The 27521-nt window shown below is 38.9% G+C and overlaps 1 protein-coding gene across 6 annotated transcripts in view; it reads right to left on the bottom strand.

Moving 5' to 3' along the window:
• Positions 1 to 27521, bottom strand: part of LOC145346908 (high mobility group protein 20A-like) — a 50772-nt gene that overhangs the window by 20600 nt on the left and 2651 nt on the right. For 4 of the 6 annotated variants that reach the window (XM_080194789.1, XM_080194807.1, XM_080194798.1 and 1 more), the window contains exons 2-8: positions 19844 to 19935; positions 17464 to 17537; positions 16787 to 16942; positions 10115 to 10194; positions 8600 to 8723; positions 4317 to 4443; positions 2459 to 2517 (exon numbers count right to left, since the gene is read on the bottom strand). In XM_080194789.1, coding sequence (XP_080050915.1) covers positions 2459 to 2517; positions 4317 to 4443; positions 8600 to 8723; positions 10115 to 10194; positions 16787 to 16942; positions 17464 to 17537; positions 19844 to 19935 — 712 coding nt within the window. Of the gene's footprint in view, positions 1 to 2458; positions 2518 to 4316; positions 4444 to 8599; positions 8724 to 10114; positions 10195 to 16786; positions 16954 to 17463; positions 17538 to 19843; positions 19936 to 27521 lie in introns of all 6 variants that reach the window. The other 2 variants (XM_080194800.1, XM_080194802.1) reach the window with 2 other exon arrangements.

The following is a 27521-nucleotide window of genomic DNA, read 5'->3' as shown; positions in this document are numbered from 1 at the left end:
CCTTTCCTGATAAATATAACCTCAGTGGTGGAATGTGGCTTGTTCTAGTCAATCGAATAATTTCAACATTTACAGGACCAAAACTAAATGTCTGAAGAAAATCGAGAGGTTTGGGAAACCCATGTGTGCAACAACAGGAGTATATTCCCTCCATCTCTAAAGCTCTTGATCTGAGCCAGGCTTCTGTAAGATGTCACAAGGAGTTGTTGTGACACTTTTGTATGCCCCTAATGGACAGTCAAAAGTTGTAAATGTGGGAAGGCCAGGAAGCAGTTTGATTACCGTTGTCCTTGGTTACAAGGACACTCAGGACTTGCATAAGAGGATGTAAAAAAGGGATATTTACTTTATCTAGCCAGTTAGTGTGAAATAACATTTTAAAACACAGAATCATTATAATCAGAATGAAAGAACATTTTACAATATTTCCAGAAACCTTTCCTCCATTTGCTCAAGTATACAAATTGCAGCTCAAGATATTTGCAAACTTGTGTAAAACATTTACACAAGTGTTGGAGACCTTTCACAATCATGACCTTGGAGGTACTATTAACCATAGCCATTTTTATATGACATTACCATAAAAAGGACAGAATACTATTGAGGTTATGTTTCAGTTTTGGCTTGAAACCCTATTCTAGGCACTTGAGCACAAAGTCCAGACAGATAGTCACTTCAGTGCAGTACTGGGGGAATGCTCCTGTTTATGTTTAAGGTGCTATCTTCCAGATGAGATTTAAATCATGGACTGGTTTAAACAAACATTCAGGTAGAAATAAAATATCGCATACACTATCTGAAGAGAAGCGGTGGAGTTTACCAGTGTCCTTACCAAATATGATTGCTTAACCAACACTCCCAAAAATAACACACATAATACATTCATTTAATTGCTGTTTGTGGGACTTTATTGTGTAGAGTCAGAGGTTTACAGCATGGAAACAGGCCCATCGGCCCAAATTGTCCACGCCATCCTTTTTTTCAAGCCTCTGAATTAATCCCAATTGCCCTCATTTGGCCCATATCCCTCTCTATCCACCTTACCCTGTAACTGTCTAAACGCTTTTTAAAAGATAAAATTTTCCTGCCTCTACTACTACCTATAGCAAGTTGTTCTGGACACTCCCCACCCTCAATGTGAAAACACTGCCCCCCTCTGGATACTTTTGTATTTCTCCCCTCTCAGCTTAAACCTATGCCCTCTAGTTTTAGACTCCCTTACTTTTGGGAAAAGATATTGACTATCCAGCTGATCTACGTCCCTCATCATTTTATAGACCTCTAAGATCACCTCTAAGTCTCCAACGCTCAAGAGAAAATAGTCCCAGTCTATCCAGCCTCTTCTTATAACTTAAACCATCAAGTCCTGATAGCATCCTAGTAAATTGCTTCTGCACTCTTTCTAGTTTATTAATATCCTATTTATAATAGGCTGAACGGAACTGTACACAGTACTCCAAGTGTGGCCTTACCAATGTCTTATACAATTTCAACAAGATGTCCCACCTCCTGTATTCAATGTTCTGATCAATGAAACCAAGCATGCCGAATGCTTTCTTCTTCACTCTGTCCACCTATAACTCCACTTAAGGCGTTATGAACACATACTCCTAGATCTTTGTTCTGTAACTCTCCCCAAAGCCCTACCATTAACTGAGTAAGTCCTGCCCTGGTTCAATCTACCAAAATACATCACCTCCCATTTACTGAAATTAAACTCCATCTGCCATTCATCAACGTATTGGCCCAATTGATCAAGATCCCTTTCTAACCTGAGATAATCTTCTTCATTAAGCACTATGCCATCAATCTTGGGGTCATCTGCAAACTTACTAACCATGCCTCCTATATTCTCATCCAAATCATTAATATAAATGATAAATAACAGTGGATCCAGCACCGATCCCTGAGGCACACCACCGGTCACAGGCCTCCAACCTGAAAAACAACCTTCTACAACCACCTTCTGTCATCAAGCCAATTTTATATCCATTTAGTTACGTCACCCGGGATCCCATGAGATTTAACCTTTTGCAACAACCTACCACGCAGTACCTTGTCAAAGGCTTTGCTAAAGCCCATGCAGACAACATCAACTGCACTGCCCTTATCTACCTTATTGGTTACCTCTTCAAAAAAACTCAATCAAATTTGAGAGATATGCTTTTCCATTCACAAAGCCGTGCTGACTGTCTCTAATCAGTCTTGTAAATGCCTGTAGATCCTGTCGCTCAAAATAGCTTCCAACAACTTACCCACCACTGATGTAAGGTTCACCGGCCTGTAGTTACCAGATTTTTCCCTGCTATAAATACATTAAGTTCCTTTCCTTTACCAAAATGAACAACTTTACAAGTATATTTCCAATATACTTTACAAGTATAACATCTCTTCCTTGTAAAAAACATGTTTATCCATTTCTGCATATTAAATTTAATGAAATAAAAATTCTACTTACGCCAATTTCTGACAGTGAAACTGCTTCACTTTCAAATTCAGTTTCCAAAGATTCCACACCTGATTGGAACAAAATATTGCATTAACTGTAAACTAATCCTGTACAGTTGGATGCCAAACAGCAGCAGGATGCCCAGAGTGCCTTAACTCCTCTTTGGCATGTAAACACTGCAATTTCTAATGCTGATGAATTGAGTATTAGCTCAAGATTATGTGGCTCCTGCCTAGCTAGCCATGAAGTAGTCTCATGAGATAGCTTCAAATTTCCCCCAAAAATCACAAATTCCAAAATATCTGATATTAAAATTTATAAAATGTGTAACATTTATAAATTCTACATAGCAAAAGATGGTGTAGACATCTGTCAAGTGATAAAACTACATAATTTTAATGTAGTAACAGCTGCATTCGTCATAAGTACAAATGCTAAACAATCCAAAAAGATGTGATGTGCTCCCGAAATATTAAGCCGATGAGCATATTCCGATTTCCAAACTGCCCTCAATAAACATCAATTCCTCAATGGCCTGAGGCTTTCTTTCCCAAACAATTATATTAAGCAGCCTTAAAAGGATATTGCTGCATCTTACAGGTATACATTGCAAAACAGAGCACTTGTAATTAGCCATACCATGGAACTGCTGACATTGTATTATCAGGTACTATACAGTTGGCTAAAGTTGGAAATGCATGCATGGTAAGAAATGGTGCTTGGGTGCAACGTCCACAGCCAAGCATCTTGCCGACACTCACATGTAATTTCCCCATGACCAATTAATCAACAAAGTGCTGAATGTTATAATGATGCCTGAGCCTGGGAGTCAAACTACTTCATATGAAATTAGTTATGTGGATGCACAGTGCCTATTGTTACATAGGTAAATGTGGTACTATGGTAAGATCCTAAAAACAGCAATAAAATGAGTGACTGCTTAATCTATTTAAAGAGATGTTGGATGTGCTGAGAGTTATTGCCAGGATACAAAAACTCCTTTCTCTTCCCCTTCAACAGACAATGATGTGGAGTTGTCAGCATTGGACTGGGGTAGGCACGGTAAGTAGTCTCACAACACCAGGTTAAAGTCCAACAGGTTTATTCGGTAGCACGAGCTTTCGGAGCACTGCTCTTTCGTCAGGTAGTGCACTCACCTGATGAAGGGCAGCGCTCCGAAAGCTCACGCTACCAAATAAACTTGTTGGGCTTTAACCTGGTGTTGTGAGACTACTTACTGTTAACAGACAATGAAAGCATTGGAATAGGTTGGCAATTTTTCAGTTCAACGCTGCTAACAACACTGCATTCCCTCAATAGTACACCGGAGCTGGAACCTTAAACCACCTGACTCCAGAAGCAAGAATGCTAGCAACAGAGCCAGCATGGCTGCAAATACAGGAATACTACAGTATCGTATCGCCACCAATGAGGATTACCTAGGAAATACTGGATGAAGTTGCTGCGGTACTGTCCCCCACCATCCTAGCAATTAATCAAGCACAGTAATAAACTGGATTTCTCCAGGGAAAATTAAATACAATGCTGAAAATGGAGATCCTTCTTCAGTTATTTGGTATGGTCTCCGCCCAAAATCTTAACATTTTTTTCCTTCTCAGATACTAATGTGTTGGTGAACATCTAAAACCATATTGTTTCAACTGAAGATTTTGAATATTGACATTTTGCTTTTTATCCATAGATCTAAACGATTGACAGAACATTGTGTTTGTGGCAGAACTATTGATTTTCTCCCCTCTTCCCTTCACTGCAACAGGGTTAACTTTTTCCTTTAAACATTTCAAAATAAACTCCGCAAGTTTAAAGCATTAAATACAATAAAAAGGCAAATACTTTGGACTCTTACCACACAAGTTTTTTACTTTGTTCATTGCTCTTCTTTTTAAGAAAGCTTGATAAGCTTCTGAATTTTGATATGCCTTTAGCTCCTCAATATATCGCCGCTTGTCTTTTTCTGCTTCATCAATATACTTCTATTCATAAAAAGGAAAGAAAGCTTAGTGAAAACCAAATCTGTTATTACAGAGTAAATTCATCATCAACATCAACAAGGGAAGTAAAATACATATCACTATCATAACTGAAAGTAAGAGGACTAGGATTAGGAAAAAAAAGCAAGTGTGAAATAGTCAGCAAATAAGTTACTAGTATAGCTGAAAGCTCTGAATCTGCCAGTATCAATAAGCTTTGTACATTTTGCTTCGGTCAGTCATGTCTTTAAAACAAATGCTGTTATAATGATGGCAAGTCTCTTACTCAAACTACAGGGCCAGCATACAACAGGAGATCGACCTACATCCCCTGTTCAATGGGATTGCATCAAGAGTTAAGATTACTCTGGCACATCGATACCATAGTTAATTTAGTGTAGCTAATATTCTATTTTCAATTCCAATCAAGCTTCTACAATAGTTCGCCCATACACCTCCAAACAGTCCCAGGTATTTTTTAATCCAACTGTAAGGAAACCATAACACGTTACATTATAAAATGCTGTGCAAAAGAACTAGCAGGTATTTATTTCTTTAAAATCAACGCAACTCGAATACACAAATTGAAAAGTCAGGAGCCTGCTTTTATTGCTCATGGTTCCCAGGTCTTTTAAAAACAGAACATGTTTTGGGAGTACACTCTCCAGAAATCATAAATCAGAGGCCCTGATTATGAAGGCTTTTAGAACTAAGGTGAGAACTGCAGCCTTGGCTTTTGGATTATGATTGGTCTTCCTTCCTCTACTTTAGCGATAAATAGATCTTTGTCCATTTACAATCTGTATTTTAGACAAAAAGACATCTTTGTAGTCATACTAGTTTGCATTTCAGTAGCCAATAGTTTTCGGCAAAGTCATATACCTAAACATTTAGCTCTGATGCTTTCCCCACAGATGCTTCCTGATCTGCGAAGTATTTTGCAGCATTTTCTGTTTGCATTTCAAATTTCCAGCACAAGCAGTGCTTTACTTTAGCACAAGCCTGAAAACTGACTATCTCACTGCATCCAAGGATCTCACCAGATTCCAGAATGTTCCTAAGTTTTCACAGAATTGTTTTGTTTGATTGCCTTGATTATCCCTGCTTGATTTACAAGATAGGCTCGTAAAACACAAGTTCAAACCCAGAGCCTAAATTTGGGCCCGGATGTGTAAATCCACGCAAAGTACACAATACGCTTAAGTTTTCATATCTTTTGGGGATCACCATTTTCTTGGTGTGTACCCAGTCTGTTCACCTTTATTGAATTGCAGCTCTTACTAGAAGCAATAATTGCTTCCACTTAGTCCTTTTAAATAGCAGCGACAGCCATTTAATGAAAGTCTATTGAGCAGTGCCAGCTAGTGAATTGGCATTCAACTGAAAAGTCAAAGCCAGCAGACCAAGGGCCACATGCAGCCATGCGGCAATAGCGTTAGGTAACACTTCCCTTAAAGCCCTCGGCCCAATTTGCATTTAGATTGCTTAACCATTCCCGTTTGAATTGTCTGGGCCTAAATATTTGGAAATAATTGTTTATAATGCTGTTGTTTTATAGTGGATAAATCCCAAAGCTAAGCATTAAGACTTGTTAGGATCAACTAAAGTGAACCCTGATGGCAAGTTCCAGGACACACCCTTTTCTTCCTTCTCCAAATCCTCTGACATGTTTTGTTTGGGGATTGGCCTTGGGTCTGTGTTGAGTTTGTACATCTTCCCTGTGTCTGCATGGGTTTTCTCTAGGTGCTCCACTTTCCTCCCACAGTCCAAAGATGTGCAGGTTAGAACATAAGAATTAGGAGGAGTAGGCCATCTGGCCCCTTGAGTCTGCTCCACCATTCAGTAAGATCACGGCTGATCTTTTTGTGCACTCAGCTCCACTTAACTGTCTGTTCACCATAATCCTTAATTCTTTTACTGTTCAAAAATTTATCTATCCTTGCCTTAAAAACATTCAATGAGGTAGCCTCAACTGTTTCACTGGGCAGGGAATTCCACAGATTCACAACCCTTTGTGTGAAGAAGTTCCTCCGGAACTCAGTCCTGAATCTGCTCCCCCTTATTTTGGGGCCATGTTCTAGTTCTAATTTCACCCACCAATGGAAATAACTTCCTTGCTTCTATTTTATCTATTCTCTTCATAACCTTACATGTTTCTGTAAGCCTGCCCCTCATTCTTCTGAATTCCAATGAGTATAGCCCCAGATAACTCAGTCTCTCCTCATAAGCTAACCCTCTCAACTCTGGAGTCAGCCTAGTGAATCTCCTCTGCACCCCCTCCAATGCCAATACATCCCTTCTCAAGTAAGGAGGCCAAAACTGTACACAGTACACCAGGTGTGGCCTCACCAGCATGTTATACAGCTGCAACATAACCTCGTTGTTTTTAAACCCCATCCCTCTCGCAATGAAGGACAAAATTTCATTTGCCTTCTTAATTACCTGCTGCACCTGCAAACTAACTCCTTGAGATTCCTGCACAAGGACACGCAGGTCCCTCTGTACAGCAGCATGCTGCAATTTTCTACCATTTAAATAATAGCCCATTTTGCTGTTATTCCTACCAAAACGGATGACCTCACATTGTACTCCATCTGCCAGACTCTCGCCCACTCACTTAAGCTATTTATATACTTTTGCAAACTTTCAGTGTCCTCTGCACACTTCGCTCTGCCACCTGTCTTAGTGTCACCTGCGAATTTTGACATACTACACTTGGTCCAACTCCAAATCATCTATGTAAATTGTAAATTATTGCGATCCCAACGCTGATCCCTGAGGCACATCACTAGTCACTGATCGCCAAACAGAAAAACACCCATTTACCCCCACACTTTGCTTTAATTAACTGATCCTCTATCCATGCTAATACATTACCCGTAACACCATGAACCTTCATCTATGTAGCAGTCTTTCATGCGGCACTTGTCAAATGCCTTCTGGAAATCCAAATACATCTCAGCCACAGGTCCCCCAATGTCCACTGTACATGTAATGTTCTCAAAAATTAATTCAAATTAATCAAACATGACCTTCCCTTCATGAACTCATGCTATGTCTTATCAATGGGAAAATTTATATATCTAGATGTCTCGCTATTTCTTCCTTGACAATAGATTCAAACATTTTCCTTACTACAGAAATTAAGGCAACCAGCCTGTAGTTACCTGCCTTTTGTCTACCTCTTTTTTTAAAAAACAGTGGCGTCATATTTGCTGTTTTCCAATTCGCAGGAACCATCACAGAATCTAGCAAATTTTGGTAAATTACAATGCATTTGCTATTTCTCCTGCCATCTCTCAGTGCCCTGGGATGCATTCCATCAGGACCAGGGCACTTGTCCACCTTTAGCCTCAGTAACTTGCCCAACACTACCTCTTTTGTGATAATGATAGTTTCTAGGTCCTCACCTGCCATAGCCTTCCTAGTCCTCACCTGCCATAGCCTTCCTGTCATCAATTTTTAGCATGTTATTTGTGTCTTCCACTGTGAAGACTGACACAAAATACTTGTTCAATGCCTTAGTCATCTTCTCATTTCTAATTATTACATCCCCCTTCTCATCCTCTAAAAGGACCATGTTTACTTTAGCCACTCTTTTTCGTTTTATATATTTGTAGAAACTTTTGCTGTCCGTTTTTATATTCTGAGCTTGTTTACTCTCATAATCCATCTTACTTTTTTTTTATAACTTTTTTCATGGCTTTCTGTTGACTTTTAAAGAGTTCCCAATCCTCTAGGTTCCCACCAATCTTTGCCAATTTGTATGCATTTTCTTTCAATTTGATACCCTCCTTTATGTCCTTAGATATCCATGGCTGATTATTTCTTTTTCTACCGTCTTTCCTTATCACTGGTATATACTTTTGCTGAGCACTGAACAATGAAAGATTGCTTTGAAACCTTAGATAGATTGGCCATGCTAAATTGCCCCTTAGTGTCCCAAGATGTGTAGATTAGATGGATTAACCATGGTGAATGTGTGGGGTTACAGGGACAAAATTGAAGAATGAGGGCATGAGTGAGGCACACTGTCAGAGAGTCAGTGCAGACTTGATGGGCCAAACGGCCTCTTTCTGCACTGTAGGGATTCTATGATTCTATTATTTAGATGGGAAAATAAGAAGTGGGCCCAATAAAAGAACATGCCATTTCTCACCTGTTTTCCCTCCTGAGAGAGTTGTGACCACTGAGTGCCCAGCAACTTTGTGATCTCTGTAAAAGGGAGGTTCGGATGTTCAATTTTCAGCTTGGCTCTCTGTTCATTCAGGAATAACACATACCTGTCAGGCAGTTACAAGGGATTAAAGGAACAAATTCTTAAGAGCATTGCTACCAGGCTCATTAAATTATAAACCATATGAGTGAGACTACAGAAAGAATAAATCTGATCATATTTTCACAAGGCATTTGAAAAGAATGAAAAAATGGCTGTGCATCAGAAGACAATCTAATCAAATTATCCAATTATTATTACTACCAAAAACACAAATAATGGAAATGATACAATTTTACATCAAACATTTCATAAAACATGTTTGTGGTGCACCTATGCATTAGGGAAATTATTGCTCATAAGTACATATACATGTTTGGTTATTTTGTACAGTATTACTGATGATCAGTGAGGACACTAAAGTTACGGAGCAGACCGATCTATATCATTTAACAGCACTCTATTTAACACAGATTTCTTTTAAACTCAATTTAGCTTCAATCTCCAAACGCTTGAAAGTCATCCTTTTTCATATTTTGTGCAGCGAGTTGTTAAAATTGGTGCTTATGTCCATACTTGCAAATTTTTTGGAAGGTGTTTGATACATAGATGTGGCGAGCTATATGCTAAACACACCTAAAAGTTTTAGTTCCTTTGATTTTTACAATTGCATGTTCTGACTTGCATGCATTATTTTTATATGGAACAGGAATAACGGGGACACGGTGGATTTAGATTACCAACATTTATTCCTGGGCATTCTCTGCATACAAGTGAGTGGCACAGTGGTTAACACAGCTGCCTCTCAGTGCCAGGGACCTGGGTTTGATTCCCGGCTTGGTCACTGTCTATGTGGAGTCTGCACGGGTTTCCCCAGGTACTCCGGTTTCCTTTCACAGTCCAAAGACGTGGGGGTTAGGTAGACTGAATGCTAAATTGCCCCTTAGTATCAGGGAAACTAGCTAGGGTAAATGCATTGGGTTATAGGGAAAGGGCCTGGAGGGGATTGTGGTCGGTGCACACTTGAAGGGCCAAATGGCCCCCTTCTGCATTGTAGGGTTCTATAATTCCGTGATGAACTCGCACTGACGTAAGTAGAACCAGTGAGTTTGTGCTTTTATTTAATATAGTAAAAACGTTGGACACCAAATCAAAATTCAGGAATATATAGTTGCAAACCTGATTGTATTGTTTTCAATTAGATACAATCAAGGATTCATCAATGACTTGGACACGAATATTATCATTAATTTACAGGGGATGTGATTTTTTAAAAAAAATCAATTTGTATGGGTGGCATGCTACACTGTGCAATTTAATGACTGAACGAATAGATGTCGGTACAAGTGGTTATGTTGGCTGAACTGTCAGCCACTGTCAAAGATCCACCTCTCAAACATAAATGTGCGTGGATACCATTACCAACAACTGACAGTCAACGCGAAACCATTTCCTTACCCTGTGGTAGGAGCCCGTGGTGCAGCAAAGTCTTTTGGAGGTTTTCTCTTCTTGCCTTTGGGCCAACCACCTTTTCTTTTCTGAAGTAAAAAGGTGTCAGCGTCAGGCTGGTGAGGCTTATGGCTCTCTCAGCTGGCATAAACACATTTCAATACATGAAGCAATTCCTGAACAAAATCTCATTTTTGTTTTTCAAAAAAATTCAGATTTCAAATTAGCCTTACCATTGATTAAAGCCCTTGCACATTTAACAATATATATAAAAGACTATACAGAAGTGATTTTTAATCAAGTCAGAGCCAGGGACCCAGGATCAGTTTCAGCCATGAGTGACTGACTGGGTGAAGTTTGCAAGTTCTATGCTTGCTTGGGTTTCCTCTGGGTGCTCCGCTTTCCTCCTACAGTCCAAAGGTGTGCAGGTTAGGTAGACTGGCCATGCTAAGTTGCCCCTTAATGTTCCAAGATGTGTAGGTTCAGTAGCGGGGTAAATATGTGGGTTCTGGGAAGGGGCCTAGAGAATTGATGCAGATTCAATGGGCCAAATGGCCTCCTGCATTGTGGGGATTTCATGATTCTATGTGGGTGATGTTGGCAAACTGTCCACAAAGGTAATTGTGACAACTGATTGACTTGACATGGCAGCTGGTGGAATTTAAATTCAATTAATCAATTTAAAAAATATGGAACTGAAAACTAATCTCAGTAATAGTGGCCATGAAATTATGATTGTTGTAAAAATCCACCTGCCTCACTAATATCCTTTAAGTAATGATCTTTGTAATGCTTACGTGGCCTGGCCTGGCCTACATGTGACTCCAACAGCAATGTGGTTGACTCTTAACTGCCCTCCGAAATGGCCTAGCAAGTCAAAGGGCTGTCCCAAACTGCTACAGAAAGGTTCTAGAAGGCAGCTCACCATCACCTTCTCAAAAGCAATTAGGGATAGGCAACAAATGCTGGCGTTGCTAGTGATGACCACCAAAGACTCCAGACCCACAGCAAAGGTCAGGCAGGGTAAGCATGGCAAACTTCTTTCCCTGAAGGACATTAGGGCAGATTAGTTTTAAACAATCTAGAAGTTACATAATCACCATGACAGATACTAGCTTTTTGTTCCAACTATATTTATGTTTCTCAACTTTCCAGGGCCAGAACTGAACTATTGTCTCTAGATCACTGGCCTGGACATCTGGACTTCCAGGCCCACATGTAACCATTCCCACAAGTGAAAAATCACTCAAAGAATGCACAGCACAGCCAAAAATCAAGTAGAAGCTTGATACGAAATACTGATTATTTCCTGACTAACTTTATCTTATTCCGTGCACTTTTTCAATCTTGATGCCACTTTAATTAGTGGTTTGACTGAAATTTGGTTTTTTTTCCAGAAGTAAAATTAAGGGCATATCCTTGCCCTGGGCTAAAATATATATTTTTCCAGAAAAATGTGGCCATACTTAACCACCATGAAAAAAATCCTCCTTTGTCATAGAACAAAAGATACCAGCAACAAGGGCAAGTATTAAAGTTCAGAATCCGTAAATGGATAACTGAGTTAAAACACAGTAATTCTATCAAGCATTTCTTACTACCACTTTATGCAAGGAGTGACATTGAAGCTGCTTATGAATGTCAATTCAGCTTGAAGATCAAATGGCTGCCTAGAATCTCACTACCAGAGATGCCTTACTGTTTGTTCTATTTTTAAAACTACACTGCTTTCAGTGCTAGTGATGTGGATGAATCAGGACTTCAAATATTATCACACTGTTACTTGCACTACATTATCATTTGACATCAAAACGCCTGTGGTTGCAATCAAATTGCAGCACTATCAGCTTTCAAATAACCAAATCATTCTGAGGAGTACAGCATTTTTCCTTAATTTAGCCAGTGTTCTCACTGCATACAACAATTCCTTTTCTGCCACTCAGCTTAATTCATGGTGTAGGAGGACAGTGGAAGGAAATCGATTTTGTTTCTCTTAATTTTTACCCAGAGGTATCACAGAAACAGATGTTTTCCTGTATCGCACAGCAGATCAGAAGCAAAGCTGAACTCCCCTGTATCTGAAAACTGTGTTTGATACCAACCACAGGTCTTTCTGCTTTTACACTAACTGATTTTTATTTTCCCATCAGCAATTTCACATTCTCAGTCTGGATCGAAAAATAAAGGTTGGTATTTTGGATAAATCCAGTCTTTCCAAATCAGATGATGAAATTGGGGTAAATGATCTGGATTAACCCCGATTTCACTGATTGGCAGGTTCAGCACTGCAGCTGAATTTAAGAAATATAGATAACAGTTAGGTCACAGACCTGAAATGTCTGTTTTCGTCTCCATAGGTGCTGCTAGAGCTGCTGAATACATCCAGCATTTCCTGTTTTCTTAGCACAAATTTCCAGCATCCGCAATATTTTTCTTTTGAGTTACTGTATATTTTATATCATCAGATCTTTGCCGAAATATCACTAGTTTCTGTAAGTATTAACAGGTTCTATTCACAGTGCTTCTAGCTCAGGCTTCCAGCTCTTTACTGAGTTTTGTTTATTTTTCTCTGAGCCCACATGCAGGCTTAGCCAGCGCCATTCAACAGCCAGAAAGCAGGTAGCAGCCATGGTGTGACCTATTCTGAAAGCCCTGATGGGATTTAATCCTGATGTGGTCTGCTGCCTGCTGGCAAGCTTCCTGGGATTTTCAGGATGAAGGTGCTGCTTCCAAGGGTTTCAGGGCCATGAGATGGTTCACAGCTCTTCAGTCACAGCAGCTCCACTAGGAGCAGTAGCCGTTGCTGGGATTATAGTAAGCTCGGGACCAGGAAGAGCATTAGGAGGCCACAGTGAAGGTCAGCAGCGTGGACTTGCTGGGGGCAAAGAGGACATGTGTACCCTAATGAAAAACAGCAGGTGGAACACGTGGGGAGATTTACCTGGCTGCATCAACATGCAGCTGGAGGCTAACCAATATTAATGAGCATCTAAAAGTTTTTAAAGTTAAAGTTTTATTTAAAAAAGTTTATTTATTAGTCACAACTAGGCTGCAATGAAGTTACTGTGCCACCCGAGCCAAAAGGTTATGGATTCAAGTCTCACTACAAAGAGGCTTGAGCACAAAAAAAAAATCAGTGGCATGCCAACTTTCAGGTGAGATGTAAAAGAGAAGCCAAGGCTGCCCTTTCTGCTGAGCCTAAAAGATCCCATATCATTAATTATAGAAAGAGCATTCCTGCATCCTGTCCATTTAGCCCTCAACCAATATCACTAAAAACAAATTCTCTGCTGTGTGCAAACTGGCTGCCATGTTTCAAAATGACAGCGACTACACTTCAACATTGCTCCTCTGGCTGTCAAATTCTTTGGGGTGCACTGAGGTTGTGAAAAGCACTAAATGAACACATTCATTATAGTAGTAGGAACTTCATACTTAGAGGAGTACTTGGAATGCCCGAAATGCCTAACATTTATCAGCACAACAGAAACCATATTACAATTTCACTATGTCAACAAGATACTAATTATAATGACAATACACTTTGTTACCTCGAGCAAGAAGCTACAGTGATGTTTTGCATTACATTCTCAACAGAAGAGACTTCACAACCTAGAAATCAAAATTGCCACAAGGTGGCATAAGAGGCAATTTGTACAATGGACAAACCTAGTTTCTTGGTTCAAACTTGAGGCAAAACATTTAAAAAGCAGCAAAATAAAATACAACACAGTTCTAGAATGTGAGAATAAAAAGAAAACTGAATCGCTCATTCCAGTTAACTCCTATAACCAACTAGTCTCCGCCTCAGCAGGTTTAATTAAACTACTCAACTTTTCTTGGTACGAAATATACTGCACCAAATGCTGACTCACTCATTTTTTTTCCTAACATAATCAACTCCCTTTAGAAAGGCATGATTTTGAAAGAAGAAAAATGCAACTAGATACCAGGAGGAACAGGTGGCTGTGATTCCCACCTTGAATTCTGACGTGCAGCCAGCCCACCAGTGTTGAAAGTTTGACACTTAGTTTGTTTGAGAATTCAACCTACCATTAACAGCACTATTTATTATCATTCAAACAAGTTCAGTAATTCTTGGCAATATCAAATTGTCAAATTTTAGCCACACAAAAGCAGGAACCATAGTGATTCATGCATTTGGTTTACCAAGATAATGACACTGTCAGAGGTTGAAATTTAGCAAAATCTTTGCTACCACAACTATTTTCACTTCAATTACACATTATGAAATTAGCAAAATAATTGGAACATTTCTCTTCCAATCTGATTCACTTTCACCCCACCCTGTGCTCCTGTTATTATGTTATAATAACAAACACACAAAATTACCAGCATCTATTCACTCACTTTTGCCAATGCACACAAATATTGCATCAATAGACTGGAAGTTGTAATTACAAGATCTCATTGTTCTAGAATGCCAAGCCCATGTCAATTAAACTTGCTCCTCAAATTCTACTTCTGGTTCAACTATTTGATCATTTGTTAATAATCTACAAAAGAAATCCACAACAGGCATGTCGTTCCAACACATTTCACTTTAAAATTAATTGAGTCTCTATAAACAACACCAATTATAAAAATATTTGTACAAATAAAAAAACATATATTCAAATTCTTGAAATGATTCTATGCAAATATGATCTAACCACAATTTCCCAGCATATTGATTCTCATTCACTCCTAGTATACAGGATTCGACACCAAAGCCAAATTGTCAATGTTTCCAGTGCTTAGTGCATTAGTCAGTCTGCTACCAAGTTTCACTGAGACAGCAGGACTTCTTTTGCAAACAGTTGCTGCTTTGTTTCAGTTCAGTCACAGAAAGCATTGAATAAATAAAACATGGCGTAAAGTACGAACATTTGCTATTTCCTCTCACTGCCCTTGCTTCTCATTTTACCCTTCTTCCTATCCTGCTTCCCCTATCCCGTGCCCCACTCACCATCCTGTTTCCACCTTCACCCAATCCCTCTCTCCTTTCCTCCCTGCGACAATCCGCAACCCAATCTCTGTTTTTCCACCCAACCTACTCATAAAAAGCTTCAGCCAAAGGGTGCAATTTCTTAGCAAACCAGTTGTGCATGTTTTGGGATATAACCATAACTAGAAAAATTGACACACCCAAAAATGCAAACTAATGCACCAAAGGAAGCTCATCCTACAATCAGTATTTATTCTTAAAATTTAAAATAATTATTTACTTTCTTTGCCAACAATACAGTTACCAGGCTATTTAAAAAGTCCAAATAACCATCCTTAATTAAAACATTCAAAATTGTTTTACTCATTCAAGGGATGTGGGCTTCATTGTCAAGGCCAACGTTTATTGTCCGTTCCTAATTGCTTTAAGGTGGTGACGGTAGGCAGAATTCTTGGGCCACTGCAGTCCACATGGCATTAATACACCTACAATAGCATCAAGGAGGGAGTTCCAGGATTTTGACCTGATGACAGTGAAGAAACAGGATATATTTCCAAGTCAGAATGGTGAGTGACTTGGAAGGGAGCCTCCATGTGGCCCCATGTATCTATTGCTTTTGTCCTTTTAGATGGTAGTGATCATTTGGCAGGTGCTGTCTAAGGAGCCTAGGTGAGTTCCTGCAGTGCACCTTGTAAATGGTACACATGGTTGTTAACAAGCGTCAGTGGTGGAGGGAGTGAATGTTTGTGGATAGGATGCCAATCAAGCGGGCTGCTTTGTCTTGGATGGTATCAAGCTTCTGGAGTAGCACTCATGTAGGCAATGGCAGGAGTATATTCAATCACATTCCTAGCTTGTGCCTTGTAGATGGTGGACCAGCTTTGGGAGGTCAGGGAGTCAGTTACTCACCGCAGGATTCCTAGCCATCTTTGTAGTCACAAATGGCTACTTCAGTTCAGTTTCTGATCAATAGTAACCCCAAGAATGTTGATAGCAAGGATTCAAAGACGGTAAGGCCATAGAACGTCAAGGGGCGATGGTTAGTCTCTCTCTTCCTGGAGATGATCATTGCCCAGTACTGTGCTAAGTATGGCTTGGTAAGGTAGTTTATATATAGGTTAACTTGCTAATGGAATATAGTCTCATCCAAAAGAGGTTAGATTTCAATAGTTTGTTCATAAAACACAATGCCCAAAATGCAATTTGTAGGACTGCATTGTTGCGGTAGGCCTCATTCTTTCTCCATCCATTCAAACAACAGCTCCCTGGGATGTTATGACTATGATATCTGAGAGGTTTTAACCAACAATTTTACCATGCAAATAGAATTATCAGTTCTTCAAAAGAAGAATTGTATCCCTTTTATTTAAACACACTTTGAATTAAATTGATCTGTTTGCCAACACTTCACTTCTTTAGTGCAATTTAAACAATAAGTTATTCACTTTAATGTCCTCTCATGCCTACTCTGGATATGAACAATCTCTGGTGAGCTATATAAAGAAAGACACAGCACCAATAAAACCACAATATCATCATGGGCAGGATTGATACTTCCACCAATGCCATATTAATGCAAGTTCCTGTTTTAAATTAAAATTGAAGTTCACAACAAACAAATTTTTCATCTTTTTGTAAATACTTAGCATCTAAAATAGTAATAATCAACTACTTTGATTTGGGAAGTCTATCCTACTTTGTAACATCCACAAATTCCAAACCTACATAAATACCTTTGGTTCATCATTTTCCACTTCCTTTGTACCACTGCTACCTTCTCCTTGTCCTTCCAGAATAACATTTTGCAGACGTTGCGATCCTGCATCCAAAGGATGAATCTGAAGCAATGGATTGCCAGCTGAAAGAGCACCATCTCGCTGCAACAAGGACTGTGGAGACACTGAAACACATTTTTAGAACATACACAGTGCGAAGTACCTACATTAAAAAGCTTACATTTGTACATACTTCCAATAATACCTTTTCATCACTTTCATTTATGACATTACACTTTGTTGGTTGACTCAAAGTGAAACATTAGCAAATGCAAATAAGTAGGGAATGTGAAGCAGTGAAACTAGCTAGCAAACTAACAAAGAGAAACCATTATCAAAACAGCTAGCTTGGAATATCTAATCACAATGCCAATAAAAAAGATTAAGAAAAAAGAGTGAATCAATTAGGCTACATGTCACAAAACAATCTCCATCTGTCCTGGAAACTTTAGCTGTTCAAATTTGTAATGTACTCAAAGCCTCAGCCCTCTACAGTAGTTTGGACTTGAACTTGTCATTTTTGCTTCCAGCTGAGACAGTGTTTGCTGGAAGTAAATTCTACAGCTTGAGCAATTGTCTGCTTATTTCTGCACAGCTTATAACAATAATCAACTTCATTGTTTTTCCAAACTTACTTTAAGAAAGGCTGAGACAAAGTTCAAAAGTATCATCTTCAGGCAAAGGTGACATTGAGTGTTCAACATGGAAACTGTACACGGGAAAAGGATGAGAGCAAGTTGTCAAGTCTAGAGATAACAAATGCACGATGTGCGTTTGAGCAGATGAGATCAGGCAGGGGCAGAGAAGCGCAATGTTAAAGACATGGAAATGGGCAGTCATAGTGATGTGACTGAAAGCTTAGCCTGGGATCAAATACAACTCCAAGATTGTAAACAGTTCCGTCCAATTTCAGACTGTGCGCAGGAAAAGGATTAAATTGATGGCTAGAAACAGAATAGAAATTCTTATACTATTGAGTTTTTTTCAAATAATAGCATGTGTTTCATATCTGCTCTTTTAAGGGTTCAAAGCATGTGCAGATGGGGGCAGGTGGGCAAATTCATCTACAAAACACCACCAGTAACATGCAAAAAAGCAAAGATGAAGGTGATAAATTCAAGCAAGGTCACCCTGTGTCAGTCATTTTAATTTTGTGCTGGGTGGGGAGCAAGGAGGCGGGAGACAACTGGAAATGAGAAAACCATGCAGATTTACTTGGTCTTTTACTAACTTAAATAACTGCTTATGTATGTCTGATTTGTATTTCATTGCATCAAATAATTGGGATTTGAGATGAATCAGATCTTAGTTTATCATTGCAAATTGGGAATTGTATTTTGGTGATGAACAAAGATTTTTAGATGGCAGGGCAGACAACCTTAATTCATGGGTGATGACACCTTGCCCCCTGTTAGTAAAGCATGATGGGCATAATCCAGCAACGTCACGTTCTGTTGTTAGCAGAGACTTCATCTGGTGTGTTGAAATGTTATGGTTACTTTGGTGATTTCACACAAATGCACTGGCCCACAGTAAAGATAAATAAAGAAAAAACATGATTTTGAAAGCAGTATTAACACTGGGGAACAAGAGCTAATAGCTAACATAAAAATGTGAGCAAACCATGTACGTTTTTAATCTTACAAATGGTTTTCACAATTATTGTAAACTTGATTTCCCCAAGCAGTGAAATAATTTATATACAGACTCCATAAAAAAATTTTCATTATCATGGAAACTTCAATCAAACCTGGTGTCACCCACTTCCTGTATGTTTTCTTTGTTGTTTTTGAATCACTGTTGCACAAGAAATGTTGCAGAATAAAGGTGTTGATTTGCAAAACAAATTTTTAAAGTCCAGCACTGACACATAGTTAGTCTACTATCTTGATCTGATTAATTCTTGGTTTGAGATTGAATGCTATGTGTTACAATCTCTTAGTTTGATATTTATGCTATCCTATCTAAGGAAAGAAACCTGGAAAAATATTCAGCACAAATAAAGATGATGATGTTATTATGTGGCTATATAACCTAATAAAGGAGTCAGTGAGAATGAAGAAGGAGCACCTGAAAATCAAACAGCAACCCAAACAAAATAAAAATCAAGAAATAGTTCCTTGAGAAAATCTCAAAAACAGCCGAGGGACGGGGAGGAGGAGAGGGAGGAAAGAGACAGAGAGAGGAGGAGAGAGAAATAATATTTTAGCCACACATTTATTTTCTTTCTTATGTTATAAGCATTTTTAGGTTCAACAATTCGAATGCTAAAACCTGTGCAATACACATCATTTTAAAATTAGGACAAATGTAGCATGCTGAAGCACCGATAAACGAGAACAATGGCTTGTGCCAACTACACACTACACTAAGTTTCCAATTTCACCAACAACTACAAGCAATCACCTCCTCCCATTGTAGTAAACTTCATATGTTTTATAGACATTTATGTTTATTGTTCCTCTGAACTTTTCTCTCGTGCTTCTTCTGAGTTACAAAGTGGCATCCTGCATATTTTTCTCTCCATGTTATATTCAATTCACAAAGTGCCAACCTAAACCATTCACTCCTTGCACTTCAACACTGTCAAACCTCCTCTGTCTGTTAAATGTTCCATTGTCTTATCTTATGGCACAATGGAATCTTTTACATCTGCTTCAAAAGCTAGCATCTGACAGTGCAACATTTGTCAACATTACAGTGAAACACTAGACCTGATTACATACTCAAGTGTCTAGGGACTGTGATTTAAATCCATGATTTTCTGATTCAGAGGTGAGAATGCATCCACTGTGCTAAGCTCAACATCCGTGTTTGTACTTTTAATTTTTCCAACCTATGTGCATTCCCATATCATGTCGCTTAATCAATCCCCTGATGTAACAAATTGCAGACTGGGCAGTACCAACTAGTTAGCAAATGAACAGAAACATTTACTATGAACTTATTTCCCCATCCCATCACAGAATAAAACCCACTTTGACGGAACATATATCACCAGCACGAGACCATTACCTGCAGCCTGCAGTTCCAAATTCACATCCGAATTCAGCTGGCCAACATAAGACAACGTACCTCCATTAGCATCTGTAGTCACACACACTATTCTGAAATTAATAAAAATTGCAGTCAAAACAAGCCCCAGGAAAGAAAAACAAACTTAAAATCACTCATTGTTATTCAAATCAAGAAGCAAATCCTTTAATCAATAGTCCCCATGTGCTAACACTATTTAGAAAAAAACACCAAAAATGACAAATGGATTGGGTTTGTCTTAGCTGTGACATAAAATAGATTAAAGAAAATAAATTAACATTTGCTTTGGTGTTTAAACAGAAAATTTACCTTAGTCAACAGCTGAGTCCACATACTCCCTCCTCAACCCCGTCACAACATTTTCTTAGTCTACTTTTGTATCTGACACTTGTTCAAATTATTCAAATTTGAGTAAAGTTGAGATTCATTTTCTGGAGAAAATTTTCCCTTTCGTGGCAGTCTTAAATCAAAAATCAGTGTAGTAATTTGTGCAACAGGATCCTGGACTCAAAGCTGGAAAATATATCAGGGAAATTAGTTCCATTGGAGCTTTATGGAAGCCATTCCTTTGGAATACATGAGAGCAGCTATTAATACATGAAATCAGGGCCAAGACCTTTAAGCTGACTTCAGTGTAAAACTCAAGATGGCAGAGCTGGAAAAAAGTTCTTGATCAAATTTTTTAAAATGTTTATGCACGGTTTCTATTAAATTTTTTGCTGTCTTTTTTTTGAAGAGGCAAAACTGTCCCACTGGCTGCATTTTAGCTCCATCACCTTGCAGCATTCGGATTGCTCAAATACTGAAATAAAAATCACCAAAAAAATGAAACAGCTAAATGATTAAACAGTTACAAGAAAATGTCTATGCTGAAAGAAATTATCAAGTTGGATATCCAGATAATTCCTCTCTTCTGCATCCAAGATAAAACCTCAGAAGCAGTTCAGTATTTCTAAAATGTGAAAGCTTGGTTTGTGAGCATGAAAATCGTATTAGGTTTTATTTTGCTTTCTTTTATTTTATAGAGATCTAAATAACAAGCTCACTAATGCTCAGTTTCGCTTCTGCCAGGGCCACTTGGTGCCAGACCTCACCACAACCGTGGCTCAAACACTGACAAAAGAGCTGAATTCCAGAGGTGAGCCGAGAGCAATTACCCTTGACATCAAAGGCAGTATTAATTGGTGTCTGGCATCAAGGAGTCTTAGTAAAATTGAAGTCAGTGAGAATTAGAGGGAAAACTCCACAGAACAAAGGAAGATATCTGCAGGTACTGAAGTTTATCACCCAGCCCCAGGACATCGCTTCAGGGGTGCCCCAGCATAATGCCCCAGCATCTTCACCTGTTTCGATGATCTTCCTTCCACCATAAGGTCAGAATTGGAGATGCTCTACAATGATTGCAGTGCTCAGTTCACATTCGCAACACTTCAGACATTGAAGCAGATATTGTTGCATGCTGCAAGATTGGGACAATATTTGGGCCTGGCTGCTAAGTAGCAAGTAACACGCATACCATACTACTGCCAGACAATTACCATCTCCAACAAGGGGGAATTTAAGATTTCCCCATGGCATTTAATGACATTACGCTGAATCCTATATTAGCAACATCCTGAGGATTACCATTGGCCAGAAATTTAACTGAATCAGCTACCTAAATACTGTGGCTACAAGTTCAGGTCAGAGGCTGTGAATTCTGAGATGAGTAATTCGCCTTCTGACACCCAAGGACTATGCCAACTACAAGGCACAAGTCAGGAGTGTGAAGGAATATTCTCCACTTCTTGGATGAGTGCAGGTCCAACTACATTCAAGAACCTTGACACTGTGCAAGAGAAATCAAGCAATCTGCTTAATCGGCACCTCATCCACTACTTTAAATGCTCAATTTCTCTATTGTTGGCATACAGTGGCAGCAATGTATACCATCTATAAAATGCAAAGAAACACCCAACACTTTCCAGATAGATGGAAATGCTAACAACTGCAAGTTTTCCTCCAAGTCGTACACCATCCTGATTTGGAAATATATAGCCACAACTTCACTGTCACAGGGTCAAAATTGTGGAACTCCCTCCTAACAACATTGTATATATCCTACATGGATTGAGCAGACTTGTTGACCCTCCATTACCCAATGAAACACTAACTTAAATAAAACCACCTACTGTGATGACCAATTTATCATGGCAAAGCAGAGAGCTTGGAATTGTGTTGTATTTTTGTATTCTATTGATATATTTTGTTAGCGATTGTACCTTCTTGATTTGAAGCCTTGTGAGATTGTATACTGTCTACAAAGTCAATACAATTTCCAAACTGTATCTTTCATCCTTGGCCATCCTTTCCCCTTGATGGGGAAAAAAATGCAAAATTTTAGAATTCATCAATAAATTCGAAAGCTTATTTTTCCTCTATCAAAAGAGTTGCACTGGAGAGATTTTGCTGCACATATGTAAATATCAGAATCATCTTTAACTAGAAAATATGCAGAATTTGTATTTGGTGAAAATGTTTATCAGCAAAAATTATTAAAGACAAATTAAATTTGGGAGCACAGATTAAATTTTTGAGGGGGATTTGTTTTGCTTAGAAAACTAGCAGAATTTTCATGATTGTGTAAAGAATAGGTGCAACAGCGACATGAATTGCTAGAGCAAATGCCAATTATTTTAATGAGAAACTTAACTTTATTTTTAAATCAGCTCATTTGAAACATGTGAGGAGCAAATAAACACAAATTCAAAAGGACTGTGAAATTCAAAATCCAGCTGTCATTGATGAATAGTGCTAAGTAATTTACATATCACGACTTCACTTCCTCCAGTATAAAGAGAAAAGCAAAAACATGCAGCCTCAAAATGTTTATATTTTCTGTTGCACCAAAACAAACAGCAGCATCCAGACAACTGCTTTAAAATTGTACTATAAAATGTATTCAAAAGGAGGTGCAATTTAGGACACAACAGCCAATTACTGTTTATCTCAAAGCCCAAGACAAACACCAAATGTGGTAGTAGTTTGATTTATCCATCAGTTTCTACAGTTAATATGAATCCCCACGCAAACTTAAACAGAACAATGTATGCACTGCCCCTGAGAGTATTCCATAAAGATTTTGATGTCAATGCATCCTAAAGAAAATACTGCATTAGATGCTGCAATGTCAGCAAGATATGCTTCAGACATTTACCAATATAAATAAAAAATTCCAATGATATATTTGTACTATCAAAAATTTGCAGTAAAAACAGTGACAAAGCTTTTCAATAAAAAAGCTAAGATATCAACTTCTACACAGTAGAAATGTATAATAGCAATAGACATGAAAATCTGAACAACTTTCGAAAAGAAAATCAGCATAAACTACAACTTAATGTGATTCAGCTGTCAAAAATGGAAGGAGGGTTCAATAGTGTACTACTTTTGTTTGAACTCTTAAGTTTCTGAGTTATGATATATTTTCAAATAAGCTATTTTATCTAACACAATTATTTTATCAGCAGAGATCTGTCATTATGCAACACGTCATTATGAGGGGCTGTAAGAAAAGGGATAACCAGCCGCGGTTATTGAAGGAAATAAAGGAGAGTATTAAATTAAAAGCCGATGCATACAGAGCGGCTAGAAACAGTGGGGAATTAGAAGATTGGGAAAGATTTAAAAAATAGATTTAAAAAACAACAAAAAAACCAAAGAATGACTAAGAAAGCGATAAAGAAAGGAAAGATACGGTATGAAGCTAAACTAGCTCTAAATATAGAAAACGATAGTAAAAGTTTTTACAAATATATAAAGGAGGAGGAGACTGGCTAGAGTGAATGTTGGGCCCTTGGACGGCAAGAGGGGGGATTTAGCAGTGGGTAACAAGGAAATGGCTGAGACTTTAAATAAGTTTTTTGTGTCAGTCTTCACAGACGAGGACATGAATAGCTTACCGAATATTAAAGACAGAGGGATGGTAGGAGATGAGGTCCTCAACACAATTACTGTCACTAGAGAGGTACTGCTTGGTAGACTAACAGGACTGAAGGTAGACAGGTCCCCTGGACTGGATGGAATGCATCCCAGGGTTCTGAAAGAAATGGCAGAAGTAATAGTGGATGCCTTAGTAATTATTGATCAAAATTCTCTGGACTCTGGGGAAGTGCCAGAGGATTGGAAAACAGCTAATGTTACGCCGCTGTTTAAGAAAGGTAGCAGACAAAAGGCAGAGAATTATTGGCCGGTTAGCTTAATGTCCGTAGTTGGAAAAATGCTAGAATCCATCAAAGAAGAAATAGCAAGACACCTAGAAGAGAACGGTTTGATCAAGCAGACGCAGCACAGATTCGTAAAGGGGAAGTCGCGTTTAACAAAGTTATTGAATTTCTATGAGGATGTGACTAGTGTGGTAGACAGAGGGGAACCGCTGGATGTGGCGTTTTTAGATTTCCAGAAGGCATTCAACAAGGTGCCTCACAAAAGGTTGCTGCAGAAGGTTAAAGTACACGGAGTTGGGGGTAAAGCGTTAGTGTGGATTGAGGATTGGTTATCTAACAGGAAGCAGAGAATTGGAATCAATGGGTGCTTTTCTGGTTGGCAGTTGGTGACTAGTGGAGTGCTGCAGGGATTGGTGCTGGGGCATCAACTGCTTACCATTTACATGGACGATCTGGAGGAGGGAGCTGAGTGTAGGGTAACAAAATTTGCTGATGACACGAAGATGAGTGGAAAAACGAATTGCGTGGAGGGCGCGGAAAGTCTGCAGAGAGATCTGGATAGGCTGAGTGAGTGGGCAAGGACCTGGCAGATGGAATATGACGTTAACAAATGTGAGGTTATCCACTTTGGTAGAAATAATAGTAGGAGGGATTATTATTTAAAGGGTGAAAAGCTGCAGCATGCTACAGTGCAGAGGGACCTGGGGGTCCTAGTGCATGAATTGCAAAAACTCAAACTGCAGGTGCAGCAGGTGATTAAGAAGGCGAATGGAATGTTGGCCTTTATAGCGAGGGGGATAGAATATAAAAGCAGGGAGGTCTTGCTGCAACTGTACAGGGCACTGGTGAAGCCGCAACTGGAGTACTGTGTGCAGTTCTGGTCCCCTTATTTGCGAAAGGATGTATTGGCCTTGGAGGGAGTACAGAGAAGGTTCACCAGGCTGATACTGGAGATGAGGGGGTTAGCTTATTAAGAGAGATTGAATAAACTGGGCCTATACTCATTAGAGTTTAGAAGGCTGAGGGAGGATGTTATAGAGGCATAAGATAATGAAGGGGCTAGATACGGTAGAGGTAAAGGTAGAGAGATTCTTCCCGCTTAGGAAGGAAAACAGAACCAGAGGGCACGGTCGCAAACTGGGGGTGGGGGCAGTTTAGAATGGAGTTGAGGAGGAACTTCTTCACTCAAAGGGTGGTGAATCTCTGAAATTCTCTGCCATTGAAGTGGTGGAGCCTACCTCGTTGAATATATTTAAGTTACGGGTAGATAGACAAGGGAATTAAAGGTTATGGGGAGAAAACAGGAAAGTGGAACTGATTCACTTCAGATCAGCCATGATCTTATTGAATGGCAGGGCAGGCTCGAGGGGCTAGATGGCCTGCTCCTGCTCCTATTTCTTATGTTCTTAAGATCAAATGCAAAATTTTGTTATTTGGGTAAATGATTTTAACATAAAATTTCATGTGCAGTGGTATTGTATGTGATCAAGTCAAGGATGCACAGTTTCTATGTGAAAAAAATTGATACATGGGGCCAACAAAACACCAATAGAAATTCTATAACCAAAGCGCTCAAATGAAAAAAAAACAGGGTTCGCCTCAGAATTACTCGGGATACGCAGTAAAGAAAGAGGTTTTGCCAGTGGCAATGTTTCACTCCATCTCCTCTTTATCCACCACTTATCAGCATAACCCGCTATTACCTTCTACTTTTAAATGCTTCTCCTTAATCACATTTACTGGTATAGTATGCATCTCAACCACTCCCTATTGCATCAAATCCCACATTCTCACCATTCTCCATGCAAATAAGTTTCTTCTGAATTCCTTATTTGATTTCTTCATGATCACCTTACATCGATGGCAACCAATTTCATTCTACATCAAATCTGGAAACAATGTTCCATTAAAATCTTTTGTAATTTTAAAGATTTCTATTTGATCACTTCTCTCCTGTTCAATTTCTCCTAATTGGTAATAACATTCTGCACCCTCTTCTTCTCTACGAATGGTATGTTTTATCTGTACATCAATACATGTGTCAAAAATAAATCAAATCAAAAATCTCAGTTTTGGCATCTTCCTGGTGAGTTTTTTCCAACACTCTCTGGTCCCTCTATATCCTTCCTACAATATGGCAACCAATTCTTAAAACAATACTCCAAAATGTGATCTAACCAAGATTCAGCATAATCTCTCGACTGTTCAATTCTAACCCTCTAGAATTAAACATTAGTGCTTTGTTGGTTTTTGTTACAGGTTCACAAAACAAAGGGTCTTAGTCTCTAAGTCTGACTATAGTGACCTAATATTGCTCATTCTTTTTTTAAAATGCAGTGATATAATTCCTACTCTTACCTGTGACATTGACCTGCTTCCCAGCTAAACATCAAAGCAAAAATCATCCTGCTTCCCAAAACTAGTGGATCAAATGATCAGTTATATTTTCCATCCGATTATTATTAACAGAATGAACAGCAAAATGACATTCCGTCAAGACTCTGTTGAAACAATAAATGAATCTTGTTAAAGTAAAATGTATTTATTGGATCACTGGAAAGCAATGGCGCTGGTCATGTTAGTGGCATTGTCACCAGCTCAAGTTCTGGCTATTTTGCAGACTTCTTCCTCCTGCATGAAATCAATTTGTTCAATATATCACCAGAATGTTAATCTTTAACATAAACCCCAATTGTCATAATAAACATGATTGCATCCTGAATGCAATTAACAAAATCCCTAAACATCATTCCATGCTCTCACTTTACTCCTTTAAGATGCTTCTGAAAACCAAACTCTTTGGCCATATATTTGGCCACTCCATCCTAATGTCTACTTATGCGATTTTAGCCTATGACCCTGTGAAGTACCTTGGAATGATTTATTATGTTAAATGGGCCTTGTTCAGCGCTTTGTATTACCCTTATCTGCGCTTCCTCCAGTTCATGAGTATGGTAAACAATTCCACTGCCAGACTGGGCTAGACCACAGGTTCTGCTCATCTTCGAAAACTACTCAAGATTCCAAGATAATCCTAGAATGCAAAGATAACAGCTGACTTCTTGCCCATACATCAAATCACCTTAAGCTTTTGCCCATCCCCCCCCAGCTGCAGTACTAACAAGAAGTGAGAGCTCCAAATTGGCCTCTGCCCTAATCTGAAGTCACTTTTTTTCCTGATTTGTCTATCTTCCTTTATGCCCTCCCTCGGTCCATCCTGTCCAGGAGACCCACTTGCTGCTCCCATTACCCTATTTTTACAAAACTGCTGATCACCCAATTTCCCCTTCTGATCCCCATGTTAGCTGATGGTTAATGGTTCTCTCTCTCCAGATTTTGCCAATCATTCCTTTAAATCTGCTGCCAGGATAAAAACCCTACACTCCACAGTCCTTGCAAACTACCATGACCAAATTTTTTCTACAAAGCCCTTTCAATCAGATTTCTGCTCC

Source organism: Carcharhinus amblyrhynchos, chromosome 1 (genome assembly GCF_965287045.1).
Source record: "Carcharhinus amblyrhynchos chromosome 1, sCarAmb.v2.hapA, whole genome shotgun sequence".
Lineage (NCBI taxonomy): Eukaryota > Metazoa > Chordata > Chondrichthyes > Carcharhiniformes > Carcharhinidae > Carcharhinus > Carcharhinus amblyrhynchos.
Note: the sequence above shows the minus strand (reverse complement) of the source record. Positions and strands in the feature narration are given on the sequence as shown.